Source organism: Coccinella septempunctata, chromosome 1 (assembly GCF_907165205.1).
Source record: "Coccinella septempunctata chromosome 1, icCocSept1.1, whole genome shotgun sequence".
In the NCBI taxonomy this organism is placed as follows: domain Eukaryota; kingdom Metazoa; phylum Arthropoda; class Insecta; order Coleoptera; family Coccinellidae; genus Coccinella; species Coccinella septempunctata.
The window spans coordinates 45,358,586-45,384,395 of NC_058189.1; the positions used below are offsets into that span (position 1 = coordinate 45,358,586).

General features: G+C 34.1%; 1 protein-coding gene across 6 annotated transcripts in view; it reads left to right on the forward strand.

The window, feature by feature from the left end:
* LOC123309797 (ankyrin-3-like) overlaps positions 1 to 25,810 on the forward strand; it is a 224,506-nt gene that overhangs the window by 81,183 nt on the left and 117,513 nt on the right. For all 6 annotated transcript variants that reach the window (XM_044893076.1, XM_044893068.1, XM_044893083.1 and 3 more), the window contains exons 13-18: positions 3,530 to 3,797; positions 4,107 to 4,124; positions 4,229 to 4,453; positions 4,701 to 4,861; positions 7,691 to 7,902; positions 18,920 to 19,124. In XM_044893076.1, coding sequence (XP_044749011.1) covers positions 3,530 to 3,797; positions 4,107 to 4,124; positions 4,229 to 4,453; positions 4,701 to 4,861; positions 7,691 to 7,902; positions 18,920 to 19,124 — 1,089 coding nt within the window. The remainder of the gene's footprint in view (positions 1 to 3,529; positions 3,798 to 4,106; positions 4,125 to 4,228; positions 4,454 to 4,700; positions 4,862 to 7,690; positions 7,903 to 18,919; positions 19,125 to 25,810) is intronic.

Here is a 25,810-nt window from a genome sequence, read left to right on the forward strand (position 1 = left end):
TTATTAATATTCAGGAGCAATCATCTTTCGTATTCATCACCTTTGGAAAGTAATTTTTTCTTATAAACTTTTTGTCACTCATTAGGTGAAATGTATCCTTGAAAGTTTTCAAAAACGGGTGCGTGAAGAGAATTGAGTATGTATGATTTGGGAACACCGTACGCTATTTGATAGAAATAATTGGATTAGTGAAAACCATGTTCATTTTGAAATTCGATTAATGGCTTCGTCATGCTATTTTGTAGATCCTAATTATATGTCAATATTATTAACGACGCCATCCTAAATAATTTGGTAAATATGATGATATTTTTATAAGATATTGAATCAACTCGCACACGAAAAAAGGACAGGAAATATACAATACGAATTTGAATCATCTATGAAGTATGGTTTTCTTGGGTGATTAATTTCTTGAATAAACGTGAAAGTTATCAATTGTAACCATTTATTAAAAATGGCCCAGATATCTAAAATATTCGAGATGAGGAGGTTGAAATAATGATCATGGTTTTGACTGGGTATAAGAACCAATGGCGACTTTGAATTCGCTTTGAATTTTATTGAGTGCCTTTTTCGCTAAATGTTAATGGGGTCTATTTTCTGATAGAAAAAAGCCCACCGTATAAACTGAATTAATTCAGAAGTGCTTCAAAATTCACAAACAAAATTGGTAGAAATAGGCCGAGAAATAGGCCTTTGATTTGATCACATCACATCACATCACATCACATAACTTCACTCTTGTCTGCTCCACTCGTCTTCACTCCATTCAACTCTACTTCACCCTACACTACTCTACTTTATTCTACTTCACTTTTTTGTAGTTTAAAGCTTTCCTTGGAAGGTCCTCTTACAAAAGTCAATGTCCCCGGATGACATATTGATTTTTTTTTCAAATTAGTGTATTCTCTTCAGATAACGTGCTATTAACCGACAAACTCAAGAAAATCATTCTAAAATTAACGATTATCAGTACAGATAACTTCTTCTTCATAAAGAGCGAGCATTGGCATCTCTACAACTTTGTAGAGTCAAATTACGAATGTTATACGTCACAATTCCATGGAATTAGGAACAATCAATTTCCATGGTGCTCAACTCATACAGCGCTGCCATACCAAAATTCGTTTTCTACTGAGGAGATCTCGAGAAATATAAGAGCTAGAAGAAAACGGATAACATTTCCGAGCTCTTTTTCAGAGAAACAAAGAATGGTGAAAACCGTAGCCTCCAACAATCCCTCGTTTTTGAGTTATCAGCAAAAAATGAGATTTTGACGATTTCGAAATCTTCTCATAACTTTTTTGTCTTTGAAGTTACAGATCTGAACCTTAAATCTTCTTAGGCACTTTTATACGTAGAATCTACTGACAAAAGTTTTTTTTCAATTCAAAAATAACAAATTCAATAAAAGTTTGCATTTAAAAAAACGAAACTTCGTCTAATGATTCGAAATGAAAAATTTTTTCGAGCGCATCAGTGGATTCTATTTATATATTGAGAAAAAATTAAAAAATCCTCAGCAGGCGTTTGTGATGTCACAAAAAATGGCTCAATAAGAATACTGCAGACGAACCCAATCTGAAATCCAAGGAAAATATCATATGATTCAATTCGACTTAAGGCCTCAAAAGTAAATTTAAACTTTTGTGTCCTCCAAGGTTTATATATCCAGAAAATTGTTTTTGCGGGAATAAGGACAAAAATGTTTTTGTGATTCTAGAATTTTCTCTAAGACTTTATGGGTGTTTTTACATTTGATATTTTGTAACAACCAACGTTTTGATTTAAAAGAAGTCTGATTATTTATAAGGTAATTTTATTATACTGTTTTTTTTATAGGTGTTATCATTTTTATAGTCATTTTAATAATGATTTAGCCTGATGAAGCAGATGGAAATCTTCGAAACGTCGCCAAATATAAGCTGAGAGATTTTTCGGTGTTTTCTGTCCTTATTCCCGCAAAAATACGGTGCTCAAAAGAATAACCTCGTATATAGGAAGTTCGTAGTGTTTTGCAATACGAGTGTAAATCAGATTTCGTTATTCCATGTTTTCCAATTACCTAACACTCCATTTTTCTAAACAACTCAACATCACGTATCCGAATGTGTATAATTCATGGTCCGGTAACTTCACGCACCCCTAGAGGAAAAATTCACGATGACCTCTCGTTTATCTTCGATTGAGTTATTCACCAGTGTAGATTGAAGTGAATATATTCTAATCGATGTTAGGTTCCTTTCAAGCAATAACAAACAACACAGTCATTCGTTTACTCAATCAAGTCAATCAATTTTCGAAAGAAAATTGTTGCTTGGAGCTTTTATTGTTGATATCAATGCATTATTTGTGTGCTCATAAATTTTGAATTCTTTTGGCACTAAAACAGGCGAAGATATTTTGGAAGGATACGGCTCTGCACTTCATGAGCAACATGTGTATCTGCCATATTTTAATGGTACAACTTTACTTACTCGTAAGTCGAAAATTCTCAATTCAACGAAAGATTATAAAGAACGACAATCAATATGATTATCTTACTCACCTGTCATATGCTTTCTCCATTCCATTTCCCCAGAGAAAATTGATAAGTCAATTGGTCAAAGCTATAACAACATGAATACTTGAAGAATTCTTCATCTAATCGCAGTGTTAGACTTCCGAGAAAAACCTAATAGATATTTAAATTGTTCTTCTTGATAATTTCTCGAATATCGCAAGGATGTGGAATGAAAATTATTATTAAATTTGGCTTTATGATACAAACCACCAAGACTTGATTTGATGGATGAGTACCTTCCTATGTTGCTCGATTTTGATAGATTGAAGTTTTTTTTAACAGTTTTTAATTCGATCATGAAGTAGGGACATCCGGGGGACAGAAATAATAACCTGCAATGAAACAATTCAAAATGATCGTTTTTATAGGTCTCATATTTCGCAAAGCTAATCCACCAGCAATATAATCTAGAGCAGGGTTATCGATCCATGGAAAAAATTCTGCTTTTTTATTCCAGAAAATAATTGATGAAATATTGTAACCCAAAATAAAATAATATATGGTTGTCAAAACTAGTATGATTACCAATGCTTTTGTGTCTTTCTAGAGATACAACTGCATCATAAATTGACTTATCAATATTCCTTCATTGCCTGCTCTCTACAACTGATACAAAATCTGAGACTGAATGAATACGATTAAATAAGAATTTTATTAGAATGCCGAACTTCCCTAACTTCTGTAGTGCACAGTTAGCAATATGTATTAACTATTGTAGAATTTGCGAAATACTTCGAATGACGAATTCGTAGAAGAGAATAAAATTTTTGTGATAGATTGGCCGATTGATGAAAAATAATCGGCTTCATTCATTTCAGGAAACATGTCAAAATAGTGGCTTGATTAGAATCATTATCTTTTCTTGCATATACATAGATATAGAGTTATAGACACATATTACAAATTGTAGACGCCTCTTCTTCGAACAATATGCTGCATGCTTACGCTGAATTTTTTTTGCAGGTGAAGACACATTGCTTGGAGATCAGACATACAGATACCTCACAGCTGATGAAATGAAATCTCTAGGGGACGACTCCTTACCAATTGATGTCACAAGGGACGAAAGGATAGATTCGAATAGAATGGTGGGTAGTGATGATCCCAATGCATATCCTCCAAGACATATAGAGGACTCCATCAGTCCGGAACACATTCATCCAAATTATGTGGAATACATCAAGAAAGCAACTGACAATGTTGACATTTCCAGGCATCCTGTGAATATTGGGTAATTAACGTTTTCATAAATTTTTTTCAGCACTCACAGTGTACACTTTCACAGAAGTGGTTCTTATATACAATTTTTAGTTGTAACAGTATTCGAATGATAATTAACAATGATTTCGTCTTTCGTGTATAATCGACTCTTAGTTTCAATTTGAGTAAAATTCGAAATAAAAATTTTTCAATTAAAAGAAAAATTGATTCTGAATTGATTCTATTCTCAATCGGATTATATTAGCATTTGTTCCACTTCGCGAAGCAGAACTGTTTCAATAAAAACTAATGTTGGATTAATTTTCTTTCAACGCCACAGGAAACTGCACTGGAAAAAGTGAGTATCTTCTAAAGCACGATTCGAGTTATAATGAAGGAATAACTTTTAGAGGATCTCGATATATCTGCCATCCCTAATCAAAAATATCACTTTGTTTCTAGCTTCCTCGTGTCGTTTTTGGTAGATGCTAGAGGTGGGGCAATGCGTGGCTGTAGGCACTCTGGTGTGAGAGTCATAGTTCCCCCACGTTGTGCTCCAAGTCCTACCAGAATAACGTGTAGATACGTGAGACCACAAAGAACACCACATCCTCCACCTCTCATGGAAGGGGAAGCATTAGCTAGCAGAGTTCTGGAGCTTGGACCTGTCGGCGCTAAGTTCTTAGGGTGAGTAAGGACCTCGAGTTCAACGCTCAAGAGTTATAATTGGAATTTATGAAACACACAAAAAATATTTAAGGACAAATTGACTATTGCTTCAAATTAACTGGAATATAAGGCACAGTCTGTTCATCTTGGGAACGCTTTGACATGACGAATCGATAAACATTTTTCACATAGTTCATGAATTCAATGCAAACCATATTGGTCCTCATCCTCAATGAATGGTACCATAAATTTTATCCATTTTCAGACCGGTCATCATCGAAGTTCCTCATTTCGCCGCACTCAGAGGGAAAGAACGAGAAATAGTGATTCTAAGATCAGACAATGGTGAATCTTGGAAAGAACATACGGTGGAAGCAACCGAAGATGTTTTGAATGAAGTGCTGAGAGATAGTTTCGACACAGAAGGTAGGTTCAAGAACCTTTGTTATTCTCCGTAGAACGTGTTCAGGCTGCTATTACAAGTTAGAGATACCGACGAGTTTTATGGGTTTCAGCGTAAATGAATTGCAGTGTAGAAGCGATAATGCTTCTGTTCTTTGCAACCAGCGGAATGAACTCATTCAGTTTTTTGACAATACGCTGTCATGCAAAATGATCTATAATTTTGATGCACTTGTGCAATTATTTACTATAGGTATAATGAAACAATCTGTTCATCAAACAAGAAGTTTTATTTTGATTCATCAGAAGAGAAGAAAGTGTTCCTTTTTGTGATAAATATTATTTACCGCCAAATATACCAATAAAATAACTATAGTGATGAAAGTATTAAAAAAATTATTAACAAAAAAGATTCTTATACAACAGTAGATCGTGTGGTATGTGCATTGTCGCGACGGAAACGTGAAATCTAGAAAAACACTTCATTTCGTGATGAATCAATACGAGGATTTATTGATATCTAGTTAGCCTAGACCAGTTCCATGCATAAAAAAAATATTGCGTTTCCATAGCAACGAACAATAACTCAACTGTCAGTGTGAAGTTTGAGGTCAAAAGAGTGAACCAGAGTTACGAAATGAATTAAAAGAAAAAAGATGAATTGTGAAAATCGAAAAATTGTAGTATCGAGCCATCATCAAGTACCTGTTTTTAAAAGGGTTAAAAGGTAAGCAGATTTACGAAGATATGCTTAATACCCTTGGCGATCAATGTCCTTCGTATGCGACCGAGAAAAATTGGACTGCAAGCTTCAAAAGAGGTAAATTTTTCATTGAAGATGATGGCCGATCGGGAAGGTCAGTCTCCGTAAATATCGATTCAGTTCATGACTCATGACATGATTCTATCAGACCGTCGAATTTGGCTAAGGCCCGGTACTTTCACGTGCGAATAACTAAATTTATTCGATAAATAAGTCTTATTCTTAGGGTGACCTGTCACCCTAAGGGCGATCGGCCACCGAATGCGAAGTTGAGCGAAGCTGTGCTTTTTCAATGCTAAATCACGAGCTACGTCACTCGATTCGTAGCTTGTCAATTATATTAGTACTGAAAATGCTCAGCTTCGCGCAACTTCGCGTTCGGTGGCCGGTCACCCTAAGGATAAGTAAAAATGCAGTCTTTTCACTATCAGATAGTGTTATTCATCGAATAAATCTGTCATTGAAACTCGTTAATAAGATTTTATTTGTCATAGATCGAATGTCGTTACGTCATTATTGGTTGAATTTTGAAGATTCATGATGTATGGTTATTTTTTGTGTGATTTTCACGAAATATTTGCTTCGTAGTTGGAATTATGACAATTTCTACAATGCGGTCTCTTATTTTACATTAATCAGTGAAAAGTAGTAAACCGTGTTTTCACAGAATTGTTATTCGTCAAATAATTTCATCTGAAAGAACCGAAATGAGGTATCCTTCAGATAAGAAATTATTTGACAGATACTTATTGACAGTGAATAAAATTTATTCGAAGGTGAAAGTACCGGGTCTAAAACGGATATCTGAAGCACTGAATATTTCATACGAACGCGTTCATCATATAGTTCACTTTAATTTCGACATGAGAAAAATTGCTGCAAAATGGATTCCCAAATGTTTGAATGTTACCAAACGCGTGCAAGGGTAGAAGCATCTTTGCTCGATTTGAAAACGATGTATACTTCTTAAACCGAATTGTTACTATGGATGAGACTTGGGTACATTTCTACGATCCAGAAATAAAGCAACATTCGATGGAATGGCAACACTCTGGTTCTGAAGACCTTCGGGTCCAAAAATTTCTAGAGTAGTTCTTGCTTCAGTTTTTTGGGATTGTCATGGAGTAATCATGATTTATTTTTTGGGTAAGGGTAGAACAATAACCGGAGATAACTATTCGACATCACTGACCACTATACGGGAAAAAATTAAAGAGAAAAGACGCGGAAAGCTATACAAAGGTGTTTTGTTTTTGCACGCCCCTGCACACAGGTCTCATGTTGCCATGCAAAAAATTCGTGATGTAGGGTTGAATTACTAGAACACCCCCCTTATTCACCAGATTTCGCTCCATCCGACTATCATCATGTTGAGTAATGAAATATTTTGACATTGAAATTTTGTTTGGTTCTATAGTGGGCTAAGCATTTTTCAATATATCCTCGTAATATGATTTGGTCAAAAAAATTGACCCCTTCGGATTTTGACGGGAAAATGGGGATAAGTGAGAACTCAGTATGCCTGGGGATGGGGATTTTTCCCATCATCATGTAACTTGAGCGATTTTTTTTATGAAATCTTATACTCGTTGATAGGAATATAAACGAAAATTGATTATAAATCACAAGTGGAATTGTTCAAAAGTATTCCCAAAATTACTACACAGTTGTCACCGGTAGTTTGATTTCTGCACCGTCTAGCACGGCTCAAAAATGAGGTAGAATGGAGATATCAATAATATCACTTCGAGCAGGAATAGTTTTACAGCTACCTATATACCTATACCTATAAACCTTTTCACCATACGTACAGAAACCGAACCTTTGGTTGACAAACAGGGGGGGGCTCGATCCAAGTTATTTTCGAGTAATTCAGGCCCATTTTTTTAAAGAAAATATAGAAAATCCTCATCTGATATTCGGGATGACAGTAAAACGGTATTATTAGCATAGTGCAGACGAGTTAAATCCGACGTTCAAAGAAAAACTTCTCTAAAAATATATTCCTTCGGTGTGAGTGGGTCATCTGTTGAGAATTAACTTCTGGTTAAAAGTAAAGCCAATATAATTGATAATCACCATTTTCCCAGATCTGAACCAGTTGGAGGACCACTCCAGTGGACGTACAACCAGAATCATCACCCAGGATTTCCCCCAGTATTTTGCTGTGATATCTAGGATAAGACAAGAAGTTCATGCTATTGGACCAGAGGGAGGAATGGTTTCTAGTACCGTCGTACCACAAGTGCAAGCCGTGTTTCCGCAAGGAGCATTGACGAAGAAAATCAAAGTGGGACTACAGGTAAATCTATTCAAGCCTCGAAAGGGAATTAAGTTGGAAATGTTGCGAAAAATAACTGTGAATCATATACCAAAAAAGAAAAGGTGGTCACTCGTGTGGTGAAAAGTGTTCATTTTGATATATCTGTAAATAACAGTTCGAATTATTTTTTCAATTATCAACGAATATAAGTTTGTGTGGCTGAACTATTTTTGATATCCATATAAGGTATGGGTTCGAAAGAGATTATTTCATGAAGTAACTCACGCCGAAATATTTGGTACAAAATACGATAAACGGCATTTATCGTATTAGTTCTCAGAATGATACAAACAAATATACAGAATGGGCCATTGAAAACGAAACAGCGGCTCTGTAGATCGGCAGAACCGAATTATAAGAAAACGCTCGGACACAACGATTTTTGATTGTGGGGGACAACTTCTACGATCAAATTCAAAACCCTAACGCTTCAAACCTTACAAGTAACACCCCACATTTCGAATAGAAAATGAAGATGGGGTAATCGATACCTCATATGAAAGGCATGTCTATTTTGAGTTCAGCATTGTTAATATTTTTTATTCGAGCGTTTCGTTTTCGAAAAATTCAGATTTTATTTTGCAGCGTGATGTGTGAATCGATCCAAATTTTACTCATTTATTCTGTAATTTTGATTAAAAATCTGCTGTATGGTTACTGGACTGGTTATTTTCGAAAAATGAAGAAATTGTTTTAATTCTTTTTGCTAATGATTGAACTATTTTCAAATTGATTGTTAATAAAAGAAACAAACAGTAATACCTTGATATCCGGTGTATGGCCGTTAAACCATATAATTAATTAGTGAAAATTTGGTTACATGACATCTTCAACGAAATTGCCAAGGATTTAATTGAAAATATAAAATATACTGAACTGAGAATATTCAAAATATCAATGAAATAGTGATAACGCCTTAACAGGGAGTAAATTAATACAATAATTAGAAATAATTAAGATGCATACCACCCGCCGATATGAATAAAAAAGCAAGTGTTTCGATCTGAATTGAACTAGCCAATTTGCCATCGTCAGGACAACTAAATGGAGAACTTGACCATGGTTTCGGACTCATTTGACCTCGTGGGATCAACAAAAGTCCTTCTTCCAAGCGTCTTCCATCGGAGGAGAAGCTGTGTTGCTCTGACGAGATCAAATCAGACCGAAACCATGGTCAGCATATGCTGTTCTTCGGTGGAACGTTCTCCATTCAGTTATCCTGACGATGGCAAATTGGCTAGTTCAATTCAGATCGTAACACTTGTTAATATTCATATCAGCGGGTGGTATACATCTGACTTAATTCTTATTATTCAGAATATTGTTATTTGTGGTAACATTAAGGGTTGAAGTGATACGGTTTTGAATTTGTTGTCCGCCTAGAATCAATAATCGATTCTGCCGACATACAAGAACTTCAAGAATTTTTTCTCAACTTCTTCAACTTCTCCATTTTTTAGTCAAATTCACCAGACAAAAAAAATTCTCCTGAAAACACAAGTGAATCCTTCGGGTTTCGTAGAGACATCTAATTTTCTTAACCAAAGGATGCCCTTGGAAATGATAGCCATCGGTATTACATAAAAAGTTCCCGGCTGACAAGAAGGAAATACCACAAATAAACCTATATCCTGGGAATGTTCTTTTAGTTACCTCAGGTGTGTTCTGTCAGGATTTCCCTGTGAGGTTTTCGGTGAGGTCTCTGAATTTTAATGAGGGAATCTATCAGACTAAACATGTTCGAAGGCTTTTCTAGTCCAGTGTCCTGACGGCATAGCATGATTCGCATATAAAATATAAAGGGAAAACAACTTGGATGTACCATCTGTGATATCTGAATGATATCTTCTGTAGGATATCTTGTCTTGAGTCATGAATAGGCTTTCCCTGTATATATCCTATTCGATAGGAATTCACAGCAATATGGAACCAATTATATGAAGTTCCACATAACTTGTTGTGAGCTTGACCACTTTTGTGAACAGTAAAGGTTTCAGATTAGAATTCAATGTCCTGACTGAAAACCAGAAAACATTGGAGGAAACACAAAAACACCCAACCACGAAAGAAAAGGGCGTAACATTCGATGGAACAGAATTAAATAATACAGTAGAATAAAACAAACGAAATCAAAGGGACAAAAAAGCCACAATGATTGAAAACCACCATAAAAGTTAAATTAAAGTCATTAATATAAAACATTTAAAAGTCAATAATATGAAGAACAGTTTAAAGGTCTATAGTTTAAAGCAGATAAATGATTGAAAAGTAGTAAAATGTACAAACAAGTGATAAAATAATTGGATAATTGTAAAAGGTGAAATGTTATAAAAAAACTTACCTAAAAATGTTAAAAAAAATTCACGGAAAATAGCTCGAAGTCATACAAATGATCAAAAGTGGTTCACCTTGAGACTACTATATTAACCGGGATGCGGCGATAGGGCACCAACCTCTTTATGATGACTTAAAAGTTCCTTCAATATTTAATAACTATTATACAGTTTCTTAACACGCAGGGTAAACTATTATATTATATCATGTAGTCAAACCTCTGATCAGAATGTATCCCCATGCTGAGCTCGTATGGAATGTATCAACGTAAAAGTTGTTCCTGTTTCTTGTATTGTACTCCTGGTTCTTTGCAAGTTTAAAACATAATGACTCCAATTCTATATGATATCTTCAAGCATTGAAGTGGAGAGCTCTATTCTACTCATATTAGCATAGGATTAAGCTCTCGGACTCCTTCAAATATTTTCAGCTAATATGAATTATATTGATCGTCATTAATATCAATGTCAGTGTCGATTGTACATTAGTCTATCGGAATCAACGATAATGGCGTGAAAAGCTCTTATGTGGGGCACAATAGACCTCATGATCGCAGTGCCTAAAATCTACAATGAAAAATATCCTCTTATTTTCTCATATTTGAAGTTTGAATATATTGAATATAGGAATGCGTAAATCGAATGAAAGTAAGTTAACGACAATATTTCACATAAAGAAGGATAAAGTGTCTACACACTTAAAAACCCTAAAAAATATTCAAATCAACTAAATCAGTATCTGAAGTAGAAAAATCATCATACAAAATGTTGTTTGAAGTTATCGAGAACTCGCAAATAATCATCTCTTCACAGTATAGAGATGAAAATCACATTTCTCAAAAATGACAACTAATCGAATGCGAGTTTCAGATCCTCCATTGAATGTAAACATAGGAAAGCAAGAATTTTAGAATAATTTATCGCATGCGAGTCATTCTCCTGGACCAAAAACAGGAGAGAAAATATCCTCGTGTAAATGGGCCTTTATGTTCAACTTTGTAAACGAGTTCAAAATAAACCTTATATGAAGGAAAAAAGAAAAAAAGTTTTCTTTGATTAGCATGTGAAGATTTGTATCACAATCTGAGAATAATATATGTTTAACGCCAAAGGCCTGACAAAATTATCGATTCCAGTTTTTGTTATCGTATGCATTCAATGGAGCTCAATTCGAACATTAAATTCGCTTGATTTTCGTACACTATAAAATGCGACGTTTGGTAGAAAAAAGTTGTTTTTTTTTCTGCCAAACTGCTGACCTGAGAAACTCCAGTTGGTCTTTTTTGTGATTGTGAATTCAAGGAGCATCAAAATGATCATCAGACGGGGTTGTGACACCCTGCCGTAAGGTCGTAAGGGTTGCCTTGGAGTATTGGGAAATCGTGAATTTTTGGGAGTATTACATTCAATTCCACTAATCATTTCGATACATCGAGACAATCTGCTTTTCATATGAATACAGATTATATTATTCTTCTGAAAATTTGTTCATATCCTACTGGTGAAATAATCTCTCTTACTCAATTTCACTTCCATCAAACACCGAACGAAAAACCCCTTTTTGACAATGAAAAATCACCATATATCTACCGAAAAAAGTAAAAATGCCAAATTTTGTAGAACTGTATATAAGATGGATATTTTCGCACCACATTAGCCTCATTGAAGCAAATGATTTCTAGTCAAACCCTATAGTCCTAGATGTAGAATGTAATGTACAAAAGTTAGCAAAAAATCAATCTGAATATTCTAGGATTGAAAAGAAAAATCGATCATTCGGACAATCTGGTTTATTAATTGATTACAATATTGTCGATTGTTTTGAACCCTGATGAAGAAATACTTCGGATCAGATATTTTCTAGTAGTAGTCAATTTGTCCATGTCTCTTCAAAGATTTCGAATTGTATACATGATTCATTGAATTCGTAATATTCATTTATTCGAATGAACAAAGTTAAATAGAACATATCTGATCGGGTCACGGTAACTTTTTGATGAATATCCATTTTTCAATAAGCACGATTTGAAAAACTTTATTATCATCCACATTCGGCATTAAGTAAGAGGTAAAAGAAAAATCACAACAGAGGTAGTTATGGAACAATAAATGATTCTTAGTGTGTAAACACGAATAATCTGCTTGAAGCTGCCATCGAATCAGGAGCTGTTGAATTTCAAAATAGTTTTATATTCTATTAGTGTGTTCCCATATTCCTTATTTTAATTCAGCATTATTTTTTTTTCCGCATTTATGTATAATTCTGTTTTACAGAAATGAAGGTTAAAAATTATTTGTAACATGGAGTTTTGCAACAACTGGCTAAAAAACTTACTGCAATCGAATGTGAATGTATACCTGTCTTACTTTGTTTAATTCAAAATTCATCAAAAAACTACCTTATTGTATGAAAGCGCTTTTGTTGTAACTGTCTGAAAATGTGTATTGTTCACTAGTTCATTTTTGCACTGAGATGAATGTAAAAAGTAAGAGTGCCCAATAAAAATGAGTTAAACTAACACACTAACTTTCATTGAAAAAAAAGAAACAATCGAATATTTTGGGTTGTAATTAAAAATTCATCTGTATCAGTTTTGTGACTTGGATACAGGCACCCAAAATATTCTTTTCGACGACAAAGCATGGTTCGCACCACCGATATGATTCGATCCATGATAACTGAATTATTGGGCTCTCTGCTCAAATTATGCACTTCATTTCGATTTTTGTTGCACTTCGCTGATTTTCTGTGTTTTTTTGCTGTCGAACCTTGCTTTGTGTCGCTGGCTTTCCTTTCCTGTATTCCTTCCTGCATTTTTGTTCCTTTCATATTCGGGATATATTTCCTCACCATTTTCAGAAGGTGATGATTGATTTTTATTTATTTCCTACATATGAGAACACTAAGAGATTGGAGATTGCAATAAATTGTATTGGCAACGACATATTTGACGTTTATTGAATGTGCTTACAATCAAAGTTTATAGAGTAGAAAGATAGGAAACGCCCTCATATCTCTAGTACTAAAAACCCACTACATTTAGTTAGTGTTTGCCTCATTTTACAATATGAGATGGCACTGACAACGTACTGTCAATACAGAAAAACTGTTCAAGAACAATTTTCTGTTTTTTAATGGGCAAGTTTCCTAAAACTCTAAAATCGAATTTGAGATTACTTATGCAAATCCTTTTCCATTGGTTATCCAACACGTAAAGGATTCACTTTAAAATTCGAATATGTAAAAGCTTGTGACGTAGAATGCCTTTAATGAAGTCTAATAATTGTTGTTAATTCGATAACAGTGAAACAGATCAAGAAGATATAGAATTCTATATCCACACCCACAGATTACAAAAAATTATTTCGGTTATCTGTGTCTATACCTTCTTAAAGCCTTAGAAAATTGACGTGACAATGATGTCAGATTCAACTATCTCAATTGTGATTGGCGACACTAAGCAACTATCTCACTCCAGTCTTTGGACAACAACAAATGTTCATTTTCCATTCCTTGTATCTATGTTCCAAGCTTAAAACCGATGACATTTTATCTCATTGTTTATTTTTCTTGTCAAATGTGATCACCAAACTTCAAGGATTCCTTCCTATATCTCCTTGACCAAACTTGATATTTATTCTATGGTCTATGGTGATGAGAAAACTTTAATCATTTCATCATTATTGACTCGATATGCGTTGCCGGATTGTGAAAATGACGTAGAATGTTCATAAGAGAGCACTGAAATCAGAGTTATCGTAAGTGTATACAGACAAAACGCAATATGTTGAAATCCGAAAAAAATATATTTCAATATATTAGAGTTATAAAGATTTTAATGACATATACTTATTTTGAAATTTAGGAAAACCGCCCATTGAAGGGTGTGATATTCTAATTCTATTCCTTGGATTGAATTTCAATATCGACTTTGTTGAGACTATAAAACAAAAGTATGGTTTTGTTTTGGGATCAGGTTGTTAGTTTTCATCTGAGTTTGAAATCAATTGAAATCAATGAAATACGCTATCTGATTTCCTATATTTTTTATTTGCAATTCATAAAAAGCTCATAAAAATTTAAAATTATGTACAACAATTAGATCTTTGCATAGAACACAAAAGTATATGGTGATCTGTTATCTGTTATACGTCAAAGGTGTCATTTCTGAGGTGGAATACATTGTTTTGAATTTATGAACTCAATTGAATTTGTTAAATTTATAACAGATATTAATATGAACTAATATTCAATATACCATCATAGCATACACATTTCAGTTCTTTCCATATTATTTACAGAATTTCCAGTATCACAACTCTTATCACAATTAAAATAACCTTACGGATGAGGTATACAAGACCTGTATGTTAGCCCGTCAGTGTAGTTTATTTATGTTTTTTTTATGATTCCTTTTTGATATGGTCTCTTCATGACACAATATACAAATTGATAAATGAATGAACAAAAGACTCACAGCAGGTTTTCAACGCCCTTCGTTTCCGTTTCCCATCCTTCTACTCTATAATCTTTGCGGTTTGTGTTCAAGGTGGAAAAAATCGCACAAAATTATCCTCTTTGTGTGTCGTCTTTCGAAATGAAACTATAAATTTATTTCACGTCACTTTTGATGCTGCATCAATGGAATAGTGTTCTAAAAAAGTTCAAATGAAATTCAGTTGAAACATTTCTATTTTAACTGAAGGAACACATTGATTATTCAATTTATTGATCCTGCAAAAAATTCCTTTCCTAGCTGTGTCCAGGATTATTCACAAAAGGCAAGAGATTAGGCAACTTGTAAAGTAATTCGAATTTTGGAGCACTAAGCACTTTTTGAAAACTGTTGGAAATGAGATCTTTAGAAAGAAACAATATTCAATTGAAAAAGCACACCTTCTTTATTTTGATGTATGTATTTGAGATATCTTGAGATAAGAAATAAAGAAGAGCGAAACAAACCGTTATCAAACGAAATATTTCCGAAACTACCAATAAGTTTTTCGTTGTACTCATCCATGACTTCATGTAAGAGAATAATGATTTAATCAATAGAAAAATATGAATTCCATAGCCCATATCAGAATGTTTATATTCGTATGAAAGCTATAATTTTTTATCTCAAAGTAAAGTAGTTGGAAATTCAAAAGAACAGAAAAATAACGGAAAAAGAAGTTGAGTTATGATGAAAATTATTTCGTACAGCAGGGATATTCGTAATCTGTCATTAAAACGGTTTTTAGACTATAGAAAGTCTCTAAAATATAAGAAAAACCTTTCGGCATTTGTACAATTTCATTACTACAGTGGTCAACCTATGACCTACTGAACACGCCCAATATTCCTCGGATGGAAAAAAATTGTTGAAATATATTCGAAAATGTTCCGATCATATTGGAAATTGGCACTTGGCTCTGAAATAATGTTTTTTATGTTTTTTTTGCTACATTTTAGCTTTATCTGACGAACGGCTTCTCAGAATCTTCCCGAATAACTATAACCTATAACTCTGATATGATGCTTGCTGTAATATAAGTTATCTACTTACTATGATATTGATAGCTGTCATAATAGAGAGGACTGTAAGGCCAGGCGCAATAGGGAACTCTAACGATTTGTCAAAATCAGCTAAGCGTTCGTTGTCGTGGGGCACACAAGCTTTTCCCTCCATTGAATAGCATGCTGTTTTAGTCGAGTATTGTGTTTTGTGCATGTTTTTGGAAAAAAATGTTCTTCCTGATGTCAGATTAGAGTGATTTGACTATAACTTTCTCAGAAATGCCTCTTTACAGTGATAATAGAAAGCTTTGTGTGCCCCACGGCAACGAACGGTCAGCTGATTTTGACAAATCGTTAGAGTACCCTATAAGAAAAGAAGGTTAGTGAGGTGACGCAGCGTGGGTTTTTGTAAAACATAGAAAAAAACAAGACCGCGCAAATAAAGCGTGACAGTGACTTGTCAGATAGTACGCGCAGCGCAGGAAACAGCTGCGTCACCTCACTAACCTGCGTTTCTATTTGCGCCTGGCCTAAAAGGTGCCTACAGATAACTGACTTGACGTGGCCACACGTCAACGTGCGCATGATTAAAAAATCTAACATACAATATTGCAACATAGTATAACGTAGAAATGCACGTTCAACGTCACGTCAGATCAATTTGAACACTTCCGCGCAAACTCCTATGTTAGATTTTTGAATCATGCGCATTATGACGTAGGCCCACGTCATGTCAGGGTAATCTGTAAGCAGCTTTATAAGTTCCTTTCTATTTATCATCATAACATAGCGCAGTCCGTATTACTCAATAATTGTTCAAAGAATAAAAAAGGGTGATTTGTTTTCTGGAAATATGCCTAAAAGAATGAATTCATTACTTGAAACAATTTAAAAAAATGACAAGATGAAGTTCATTGAAGAATCCTTTATTGCAACACAAGATTCAATTGAATTAGGTACCAGAAAATAATGTAGTTAAGTTGACTAAGTTGAGTAAGCATTTCCAGGCAAATATGGAGAAAGTAATACTTCAAATAAAAGAATTTATGAAGCTGATATAATAAGTGAAGTTATGGAGTATTGTGAATGATAAAGCTGAACAGAATCGGGATACTTATCGTCCAAGATTAGGTCTATCTTCATCTGTATCAGGATCTGAGAAACTCATCGATTCTTTAGCATATCCAGAATTGAGAGATTGGAGAAATGATAACATCATTTATGAATTTTTTTCTCAAGAAGTAATCCATATTGTGAAGTTGCTTTTGAAAATTTATGTGAATGAAGCTAAAATTAAGCATATCCAGAATTGAGAGATTGGAGAACAAAATTTGAAAATCACTTGTCAATTTAAGCTTCGGAGGATAATCCACACTATCAAATGATAACATTATTTATGAATTTTTTTCTCAAGAAGTAATCCATATTGTGAAGTTGCTTTTGAAAATTGATGTGAATGAAGCTAAAATTAAGTAAATTTTGGATGGTGTTGACAAATATTTCAAGGGCAAAGAGAATTATCGAATTAGAACTAGTCGATCTTTGAGTCGCAGAAAAGAACCAAGTAAGTCAATCATATGACCAGGAAAAAACAAAACATTTAATCATAAAATGTTTCGAATGTGGAAATTCAAACGAAGAAAAATTATATGCCGGTTTGCTCGAGAAGATGGAATACATCCAGCTCAAGTTTTACATAGTTAGTGCACTAAATAAAAAAAAGGAAGAGGGTGCTGATGAAAGAGAAGATGGCACATAAGAGACTTGGGGAAGATGTAATATAAGTTATCTAGTTACTATGATATTGATAATTGTCATAACAGAGTGGACAGTTAATAAAACTTATAAGTTCCTATTTATTTATCATCATAACAATGCTCTAGCGAATTTTATCCACCTACGATGTAAACTCGGCACATTAGAGTCTGTTGTTTCTACAATTAAGCAAATTTCCTTTGTTGATGTGAATTTTTGAAATCAATCTAAAACGGTTGATATTTCGGATTCAGTTGAAAATAATAAAATCATATTTTACGTGGAATGCAACATTTGAAATAAGGAAATTTGGGTTGATTTTAGCTGCTACATTGTCATTTTATTGTTGATCATTTTCTGTAACAAGGGTCTTTCCAACATTACGGCCATACTGATTACTACAGTAAGTACCAAGGGCCAAAACCGTTTTAATTTTCTGTGGTCGCTGTAATAATTCCACAACTGAGAGGTAGGATAATTTCGTTCATTTTTCTACAGACATTGTATATTTATACTACCTATATTTTCAAAAAAAGGACAGATTTTCCTTAATGAAAGCTAAAAAAGTGATTTGACCGATTCGTTTGCTTTTTTTTACAAAATGCAGTTGTGACTAGGTATATAATATGCTTATTAACTCAACTATAAATCCACTATGAATGATATTTTGAACGGAATGCATATTTTGGAGGAAGCTTTCCGAAAAAATTACCATATAGAAATTTTTTTACTTTTTACTTAGATCTGACTGTTTTTCGAGATCGAATGGATAAAAGAATATTCCTGATCATTTTTCATTTCAACATCCGTCAAAATTTATTTCAAAAAATATTTTTCCACAATTACTTTTATATTCCTCCTATTCCATTAGAATATTAAGATTAATTAGTTCAATTGAAAATACAATAGTACTTTCATTTTCTTCAAGCAATCTTACTGCTTTCTACCATAATATATTCATATATTCGAAATGAGAATGGATTAAGCATTCAGAAAATATGAGGAATATATCATTGATTATATTATATAATACTCAAAAATAGATATTACCAATTCTTCGTACAGGCTCGCGAATATCCAGTACTTTATGAAAAGTATTCGATTCAATTTTGTGAATACTAAGCACCATAAGAACTGCAGTAAATGCCTTATGACTATAGGCAGCCTTTTCAATACAGAAGTCCGGCAGTTGTTCACAGCTCTGCAGATGAGTCATATGATATTCTTCTTGGAGCATGGAATTATTTCAGAATTCAGTTCAGTTCGCTGTGAGAAGAATAGAATTTGCTCCTCCTGTAATGTATCAATTGTTGAGGGCTGATGATAGGCGTATATGTGAATCCAATTATCGATTTCTACAGTGCTACATTATTCCATATGAATATCAACCATATCCTTCATCCTTCAGGCCCAGCCCATAGACCCAGAATTGACGGCCAAACTTCTTGGTCATGGAGTGGCAGTATCACCTGTTGTCACCGTAGAACCAAGGAGGAGGAAATTCCATAAGGCAATCACCTTGAGCATGCCAGCTCCCAGAGCTCATTCGCAAGGAATGATCAATCAATATTCGGGTTCAGCTCCAACTTTAAGATTGCTGTGTTCCATAACAGGTAGGTTTTTATTTATTATTAACTGATCCACAGAATATACTGTATGGTTATCATGAGAAAAGATGTGTCGCAAAAAAATGACTGAAAAGGATAAAAATAAAATATTCATAGCAAATATATAACAAGAAACCTTGAAGAGTTATGATTTGTGGAATGTCTGAGTGTAATTGGACTTTAACATCGACCATGATCTATTGAAATGTATGTCCATAATTTAGCATGAAGATGCACTGGTTGTCATCATGCATAAAAACTGTTCACTATAAATATTTTCATACGGTCAAACATCCGAAAAACAATGTAAGCATACAAACAGAAAAGAAAGAACAAAATTATACTTGAGATCTTGAAATATTCAGTAATTCAATCTCATAGTACCTACCTTTATTTTCAAATACTACTCATAAACGAGTAGTATCTTTTCTATATATTTTTTTTTCAGCTGCTTATTATCAATCTGGAATCACTTACTGGTCAGATAGAAAAATTATTTGAAAATTTTAAACCAGTTGTTCAACTTTCCAAAAAAACTGATATTTTACAAAAAAGTACTTATTTGCAAACTGTACACTTCAAAATAGTAGATTGCCGATCTGTGTTCAATAAAACATATCCACATATTATGATTTATTGAACACAGATCCACATATTGTTCACACTTCGATGATCTTCGTAATTGGATACTGATATAAAATTTCATCTTAAGAACTGACTCTCTATATTTTTAGGTATATTCTTTTCGTTCGCAATGCAAAATGAACTGAAGAGAAACGGAAATAAAGAGCAAATTTGAGAATCCTGTTTATTATTTTCATTAATATTATTATTATCATTACAATAAATTCTTTTCGGTATTTTCATTCGATCAGGATTATATATTATAATTATATTATATTATATTATTATTATAATTATAAATTATAATAATAGTAATTTGCTACTTAAAACAAAAGCCGTTTTTGATTATATAAAAGATATAAAACTACTTTTTGGAGTGAAACTAAACTGAAGAGAAAAGAAAATATGAGAGTCGTTTTTTTTTTGGTGACAACAAAAACGTAAGTTGAAATAACTGAAAATTTCCTCATGATAACTGAACAGATTATTCACATTTGAAGAGTTCTATGAAATGTTCAAATATTCTCTGACTTATCTATTGTTGAAATATATCAATGTTGTGTGTATTTTTGTTTGTTTTATTGTTACTTGTTGTTAAGAGGTTGGCAAGCTTGTTTTAGATAGAAACGATAATCAGTAGATGTAGAAAACTAAGGAGAATAGAATAGGTTATTATCAATAGAATAGCAATTTGAAGCATGTACATAAAATTAATCATGAAAACTTTGGATTCCTTCATTTAGCTTAGATACCTTAGACTCATTTGTAATATTGAGATAATCATCAGTTTTCTGTAAGATTATGATTCACTACGAAAATTACTGGAAAAATGTAGATGCTTCAAAATGTTCACAGCTGCGCTCGGCCTCGCCCACTGATTTATCATCATTTTCTGTGAGAATTCGTATTTTTCTGAGAGTAATACTATCGACTGAAGTCGCAAATGAGTTTGCCAGCCTCGCGCTTTTCTATTTCAAGTGGCGTCATTATGGCGTTTAAACCGGTGCCTCTGAGAATCGAATTATTTTGACGATTCTATTCACATTTTGATAGCTTGTTACTTGTCCGAACACAAATGTAGTCACAGCTTCATTCCTGTGTTAGATGTAATGTTCTGATTTTCCATCATTTTATAGAGAGGAATACGTTCTGAGATAGTATAGAAAGGAATTTCTCAGTTAATAATTATTATTCTCGAAACCGTTTTTACGAACATTCATAGTTCGCGCCAAAAACACTTTTCATTTATTCAATATTCTCAGTTTTCTGTTTTTGGAAGAGTGTTGAACAGTAAGGAAGTACTATTGCCATTTATAGTCCATTCAAGAATGATTGACATCCCAGTAGGCCTTGAAAGTCCAGGCGCAACTTGATATCGAGTCACAAAAGATATTCAATAATTTCTATAGCTTCAACCAGAGAACTGGAGTGAGTATATGAATATAACCTAGAATAATATTTCAAAAGAAGACATATTGGATTTCAGAGCATATTAATCAGCATTCAAAATTGTTACAATTATTTTTTCAATTTGTACGATTGAATTAAGAACATAAAAAGCAGTACAAAATTCAAATCATCGTCGGTCAGTGCATAGATTCACATATAGATCACTGTTCATTCAAAATACCAACCTAAATTCCGCAACACAAAATCTCAACTAATGGGCTAGTACCAACTTAAATTCGATTTTCGATAGCCACCCGAGATGTGGTCCATTCTTGAATGGACTATGAATACTATGATTTCATTCCATTGTAGAGAAATTAAAACGAAAAAAGATGAATGGCGACCACACAACTGTTGAATAACTCGTTTTTATTTCGAAAAAATGTCTAATGGATCACGGGTGGCAACATTCATTGCAGCCCAACACTTTTGAATAGCGAAGTCGTCCTTACATAGTACCCGACCGATTATCATACGAACAATTAATTTACTCATTTCTGACTGTAAAAAATTGAAACTTATAATTTTTCCATAGAACGAATACCCATGAATTTCAAAAAGCAATTTTTGTTCAGAATAAGAGGGAAATTATATTCAATAGAAGGGGCATGATTGAGTACAACATTTTTGGCGTGAACAATGGAAAGGTCTCAAAGTTTCGGAGCCGGATAATTGTCGAACAGTGATTTTTTTTGGCGTCGAATGGAAATCGGATATTCCAAAATTTGAATTTGTCCGTCAGTCTATTTTTTTTGGATTTTTGTAATGCTGCTCTAGCAACAAAAACCTTGTGTCACCAACGAACACAATTTTCTTAATGAAATTTTGCAAGTAAACTAAAATTCATCGATTTTTTCAATAATATGTAATGACTTTCTTACCAGCATTCTTCGCACTTCTGGATTCTTATCAAAATCTCAATTTTTCCTCAGAATGTTGGCATTTGATGTTAGAGAGTGCAAGGAAATTTCAATTTGATTGCTGTTGCAAAATATGAAAACAGTCTGGTGCAATATCGACAACAATATGTTCCTCCGACATAATTGCAAATTGAAGCAATATACAACAAAGTTAAATCTGGATTAATGAGCTCAACTAAACTAATATCAAGCTGATACATAAGTGTATAAAGAAAGACGGCGATTACAAACACCAAAATCGACGAGAAGGTAATTTTTGTTAAAGATGCATCTACAAGAGAAAAAAGAAAAAACTTCAAAATACTACTATTACATATTTGGCAAGCGAAGATAAGATTCACAATAAATTCCCAATTCTATAGATCTGAAATATTTGTCACATTGTTGCGTCCATTTTGAGAGGTAAGGTCAGAGATAACACATAGTTTCTGGGTTCATCCTGGCAACTTATACCAAAAAAAAAACGAATATAAGTAATGATTTGTTTGTATAAAGTCTTCAGGTCCGCCAGGAATGGACTGACCGTAGCATCTTATGGTCAGAAACAATTTTTGGGTTGAAGATATCGGTGAAATTCCTTCATTTATTTGATGCATGTACAATGTATTTCAGCACTAATTTTGCAAAATAAAAGGTATGCCGGTGTAACATTAACAACATTGAACAACAACAACATTGAAAGAAAAAATGCACCATTTTCAAGATACAACAATTTAACTTAAAACAGATTATATGATTTTCAAAAAAATAGTTAGGTTGGATTATGGATGAATTATCAAATATAAGCCACATCAATTCAATATTTGAATATCAAAATATATTTTCATGAATATTGCAAGCTGTTGATTGTTGCTACGTCTTTTACGTGGTTACTAAAACTTTTTTTTGTGAGTGTTCATTCATCTGAAAATTCCATTGACAATAAGAAAATGAAGAATATGTGACTATGAATAATTTAATGTACAGGTTTGCATTCCGTGATGCTCTTAGGCAACGTGGTTTCACGCGGAACGCCTTCAAACAGAAATTTGAGAACATATTTTAATATTCAATCAATAGGTGTGTGTTGCAGAAAAAAAAAACCTACCCGCCTTTACCTATATAATTTATCCACCTGAAAAAGAGTGGACATCCTGTATATAAAATGCCTCATATGCGAATTCTAAAATGTTCCGAGTAAAGGTGGCATTCTCCTTAATTTATTACTTGTATGACAGATAGAAGTTCGTGAACACCATATAGCTTTCTTTCTAGAAATGTTCATCTTTCTGAATACTTAGTCGTTAAATAATGTAGGTGTACGTTAATGGGAACTAGAAAGGTGCAGAAATCATCAAATTTCAGCTAATGCCTACGTTCCACAACATATATTGTTGCTTCTTCAGGGCTAAAAGATACAGATTTTCATGTATAAAACGAATAATAAAAAAAAACGACAACACACACAAAAGAAAACAAACTAACATGTAGATATATAATGAAATGAAACATTGCAGATGAGCCACGAACCGCACTGAGACTCACTTACCAAGGTCAAATTATGCTTTCAAAACAATAGATCGTACAAGAAGAAACAGCAGACAATGAAAATTATCAGTTGAACGAGAAAGAATTAAATGAATATAAACAGTGCCACCACAAATTTACCACTATCAGATAACAGACAGATCACCCTCGATTTACCTGGTTTAGAGAACTTCTAAAATATTTTCATAAAACATGAATTTTGATGGTCCACTGTATTATCTACTGTTTCGTTTAATCTTATAAACACTATTTCGCTAATTTAGCGCTTCAACCAGTTGTCCTCAAAATCAAAAATCTTGACACTGTTAATATCAAATCATTGTTGCTCTTGAAATTGATGATTGGCTAGAGCTGTGGTGGAACTTTTTATATTCATTTAATCCTGTCTTCTTCAGTTGATAACTTCCATTCGAATGTTGAATTGCTGTCGACCTCTCCGCAAGAGAATAATTTTCAATGTTTCACTGTCTGCTGTTTCTTCTTGTACGATCTATTGTTTTGAAAGCGTAATTTGGCTTTGGTAAGTGAGTCTCAGTGCGGATCGTGGCTCTGCAATGTTCCATCTTATTATATACATGTTAGTTTGTTTTCGTAGGTGTGTGTTGTCGTTTTTTTTTATCATTCGTTTTAGACAAGATAATCTGTATCTTTTAGATCTGAAGAACCAATAATATATGTTGCGAAACTACCTTATCACCAATGAAATAAATAAGCACCATCAAAATTGGCAATTCGGCAACATTTTGAAGGATCTTAGATCAATGTATCTTAGACAGATTTCTAGTAGTTTCAGTATTCAATTATGAATTTTCACCAAAAATCGTCCAAACCGAATCACGAGTTCTAGTATTTTGTGTTATTGCTCTATGTCATACCATGACTTTAGCCTTGCGGCTTTCACACTCCTCTCCAGAGGAAAATTCACTTATCCCAGATATCTTAGATATCAAAAGGATTAAGCTCTGTTGGAACCCTTTCCAGGTTTTCGGGCTCGTGGTGGTGGTCGGGTCCGGGTCGCTCCTCGCCTCCCTGCTGTAGGTTGGATTCCTGCTCCACCCGCACTTCCTGTCCGCGCAGACGGTGTTCCTCTGCATTCCCCATGTACTTGCGTACAGTTCTCGCCGTTCCGAGCAGTACCGCTTTCTGCATGACTCTATAGATATTTTCGTCCAACTGAAGTTTCCTCAAGTTCTCTAGTAGTTTCTTCGGTATCAGGCCTGTTGATGAAATGACAATAGGGATGGTCTTGATATCTTTCAGCTTCCACTGTCTTCTGGTTTGTTCCTCGAGATCTCTGTATTTTGAAATTTTTTCAGTGTGCCTATCTAGAAGATTGGTATTATTTGGAATTGCCACGTCTATGAATAGTGCTCTGTCCTCATCCTTATTGAGCAATATGAGGTCTGGTCTATTGTGGGTTATTTTTCGGTCTGTGAGAACCGTGCGATCCCAGTAGAGCTTGTGATGTTCGTTTTCCAGCACAGCATCCGGATGGTAATTGTAATAAGGAACCTTTTTCGAAGTTAGAAGTTGGTGTTTTAGTGCCAATTCTTGGTGAAGAATCTTGGCAACAGCATCATGTCTATTTTTGTACTCCGTGCCCGCGAACTTCTGACATCCCCCGGTGATGTGCTGGATAGTTTCATGTGTCGCACAGCCATAACGACAGCTATCGTCCGCCACTGAGGCATCCTTGGCGATGTACTTCATGTAATTTCTTGTTGGAATCACCTGATCCTGGATGGCGAGCATGAAGCCCTCTGTCTCAGGAAACAACCTTCCGGAAGTCAACCAGTAGTTCGACGCAGATATGTCGACGTAATCATGGTTGACCTCGTTCTGGTGCCTCCCATGCAAAGGTTTGCCAATCAGTTTCTGCATTTTACTTTCTGCAGAGTGTTCGACGGTTTCCAAGTGATCCTGTTGTAGCTTTAATGGTGTAGAACTATCAGCAACACAAACTACTCGATGGAGTTCTGACGAAGCTGCCTTGCTCAAGAAATATTTTCGAAGTCCTTCAATTTCCTGGGACATACGGTTGGACAAATCAACAATTCCTCTACCCCCAAGATGTCGTGGCAGCTCTGTCCGTTCTATTGAGCTTTTGGGGTGATGTTTATTGTGTTTAGTCAGCATCGTCCTTATTTTTCTCTGTAAAGCTGCTAAATCGGT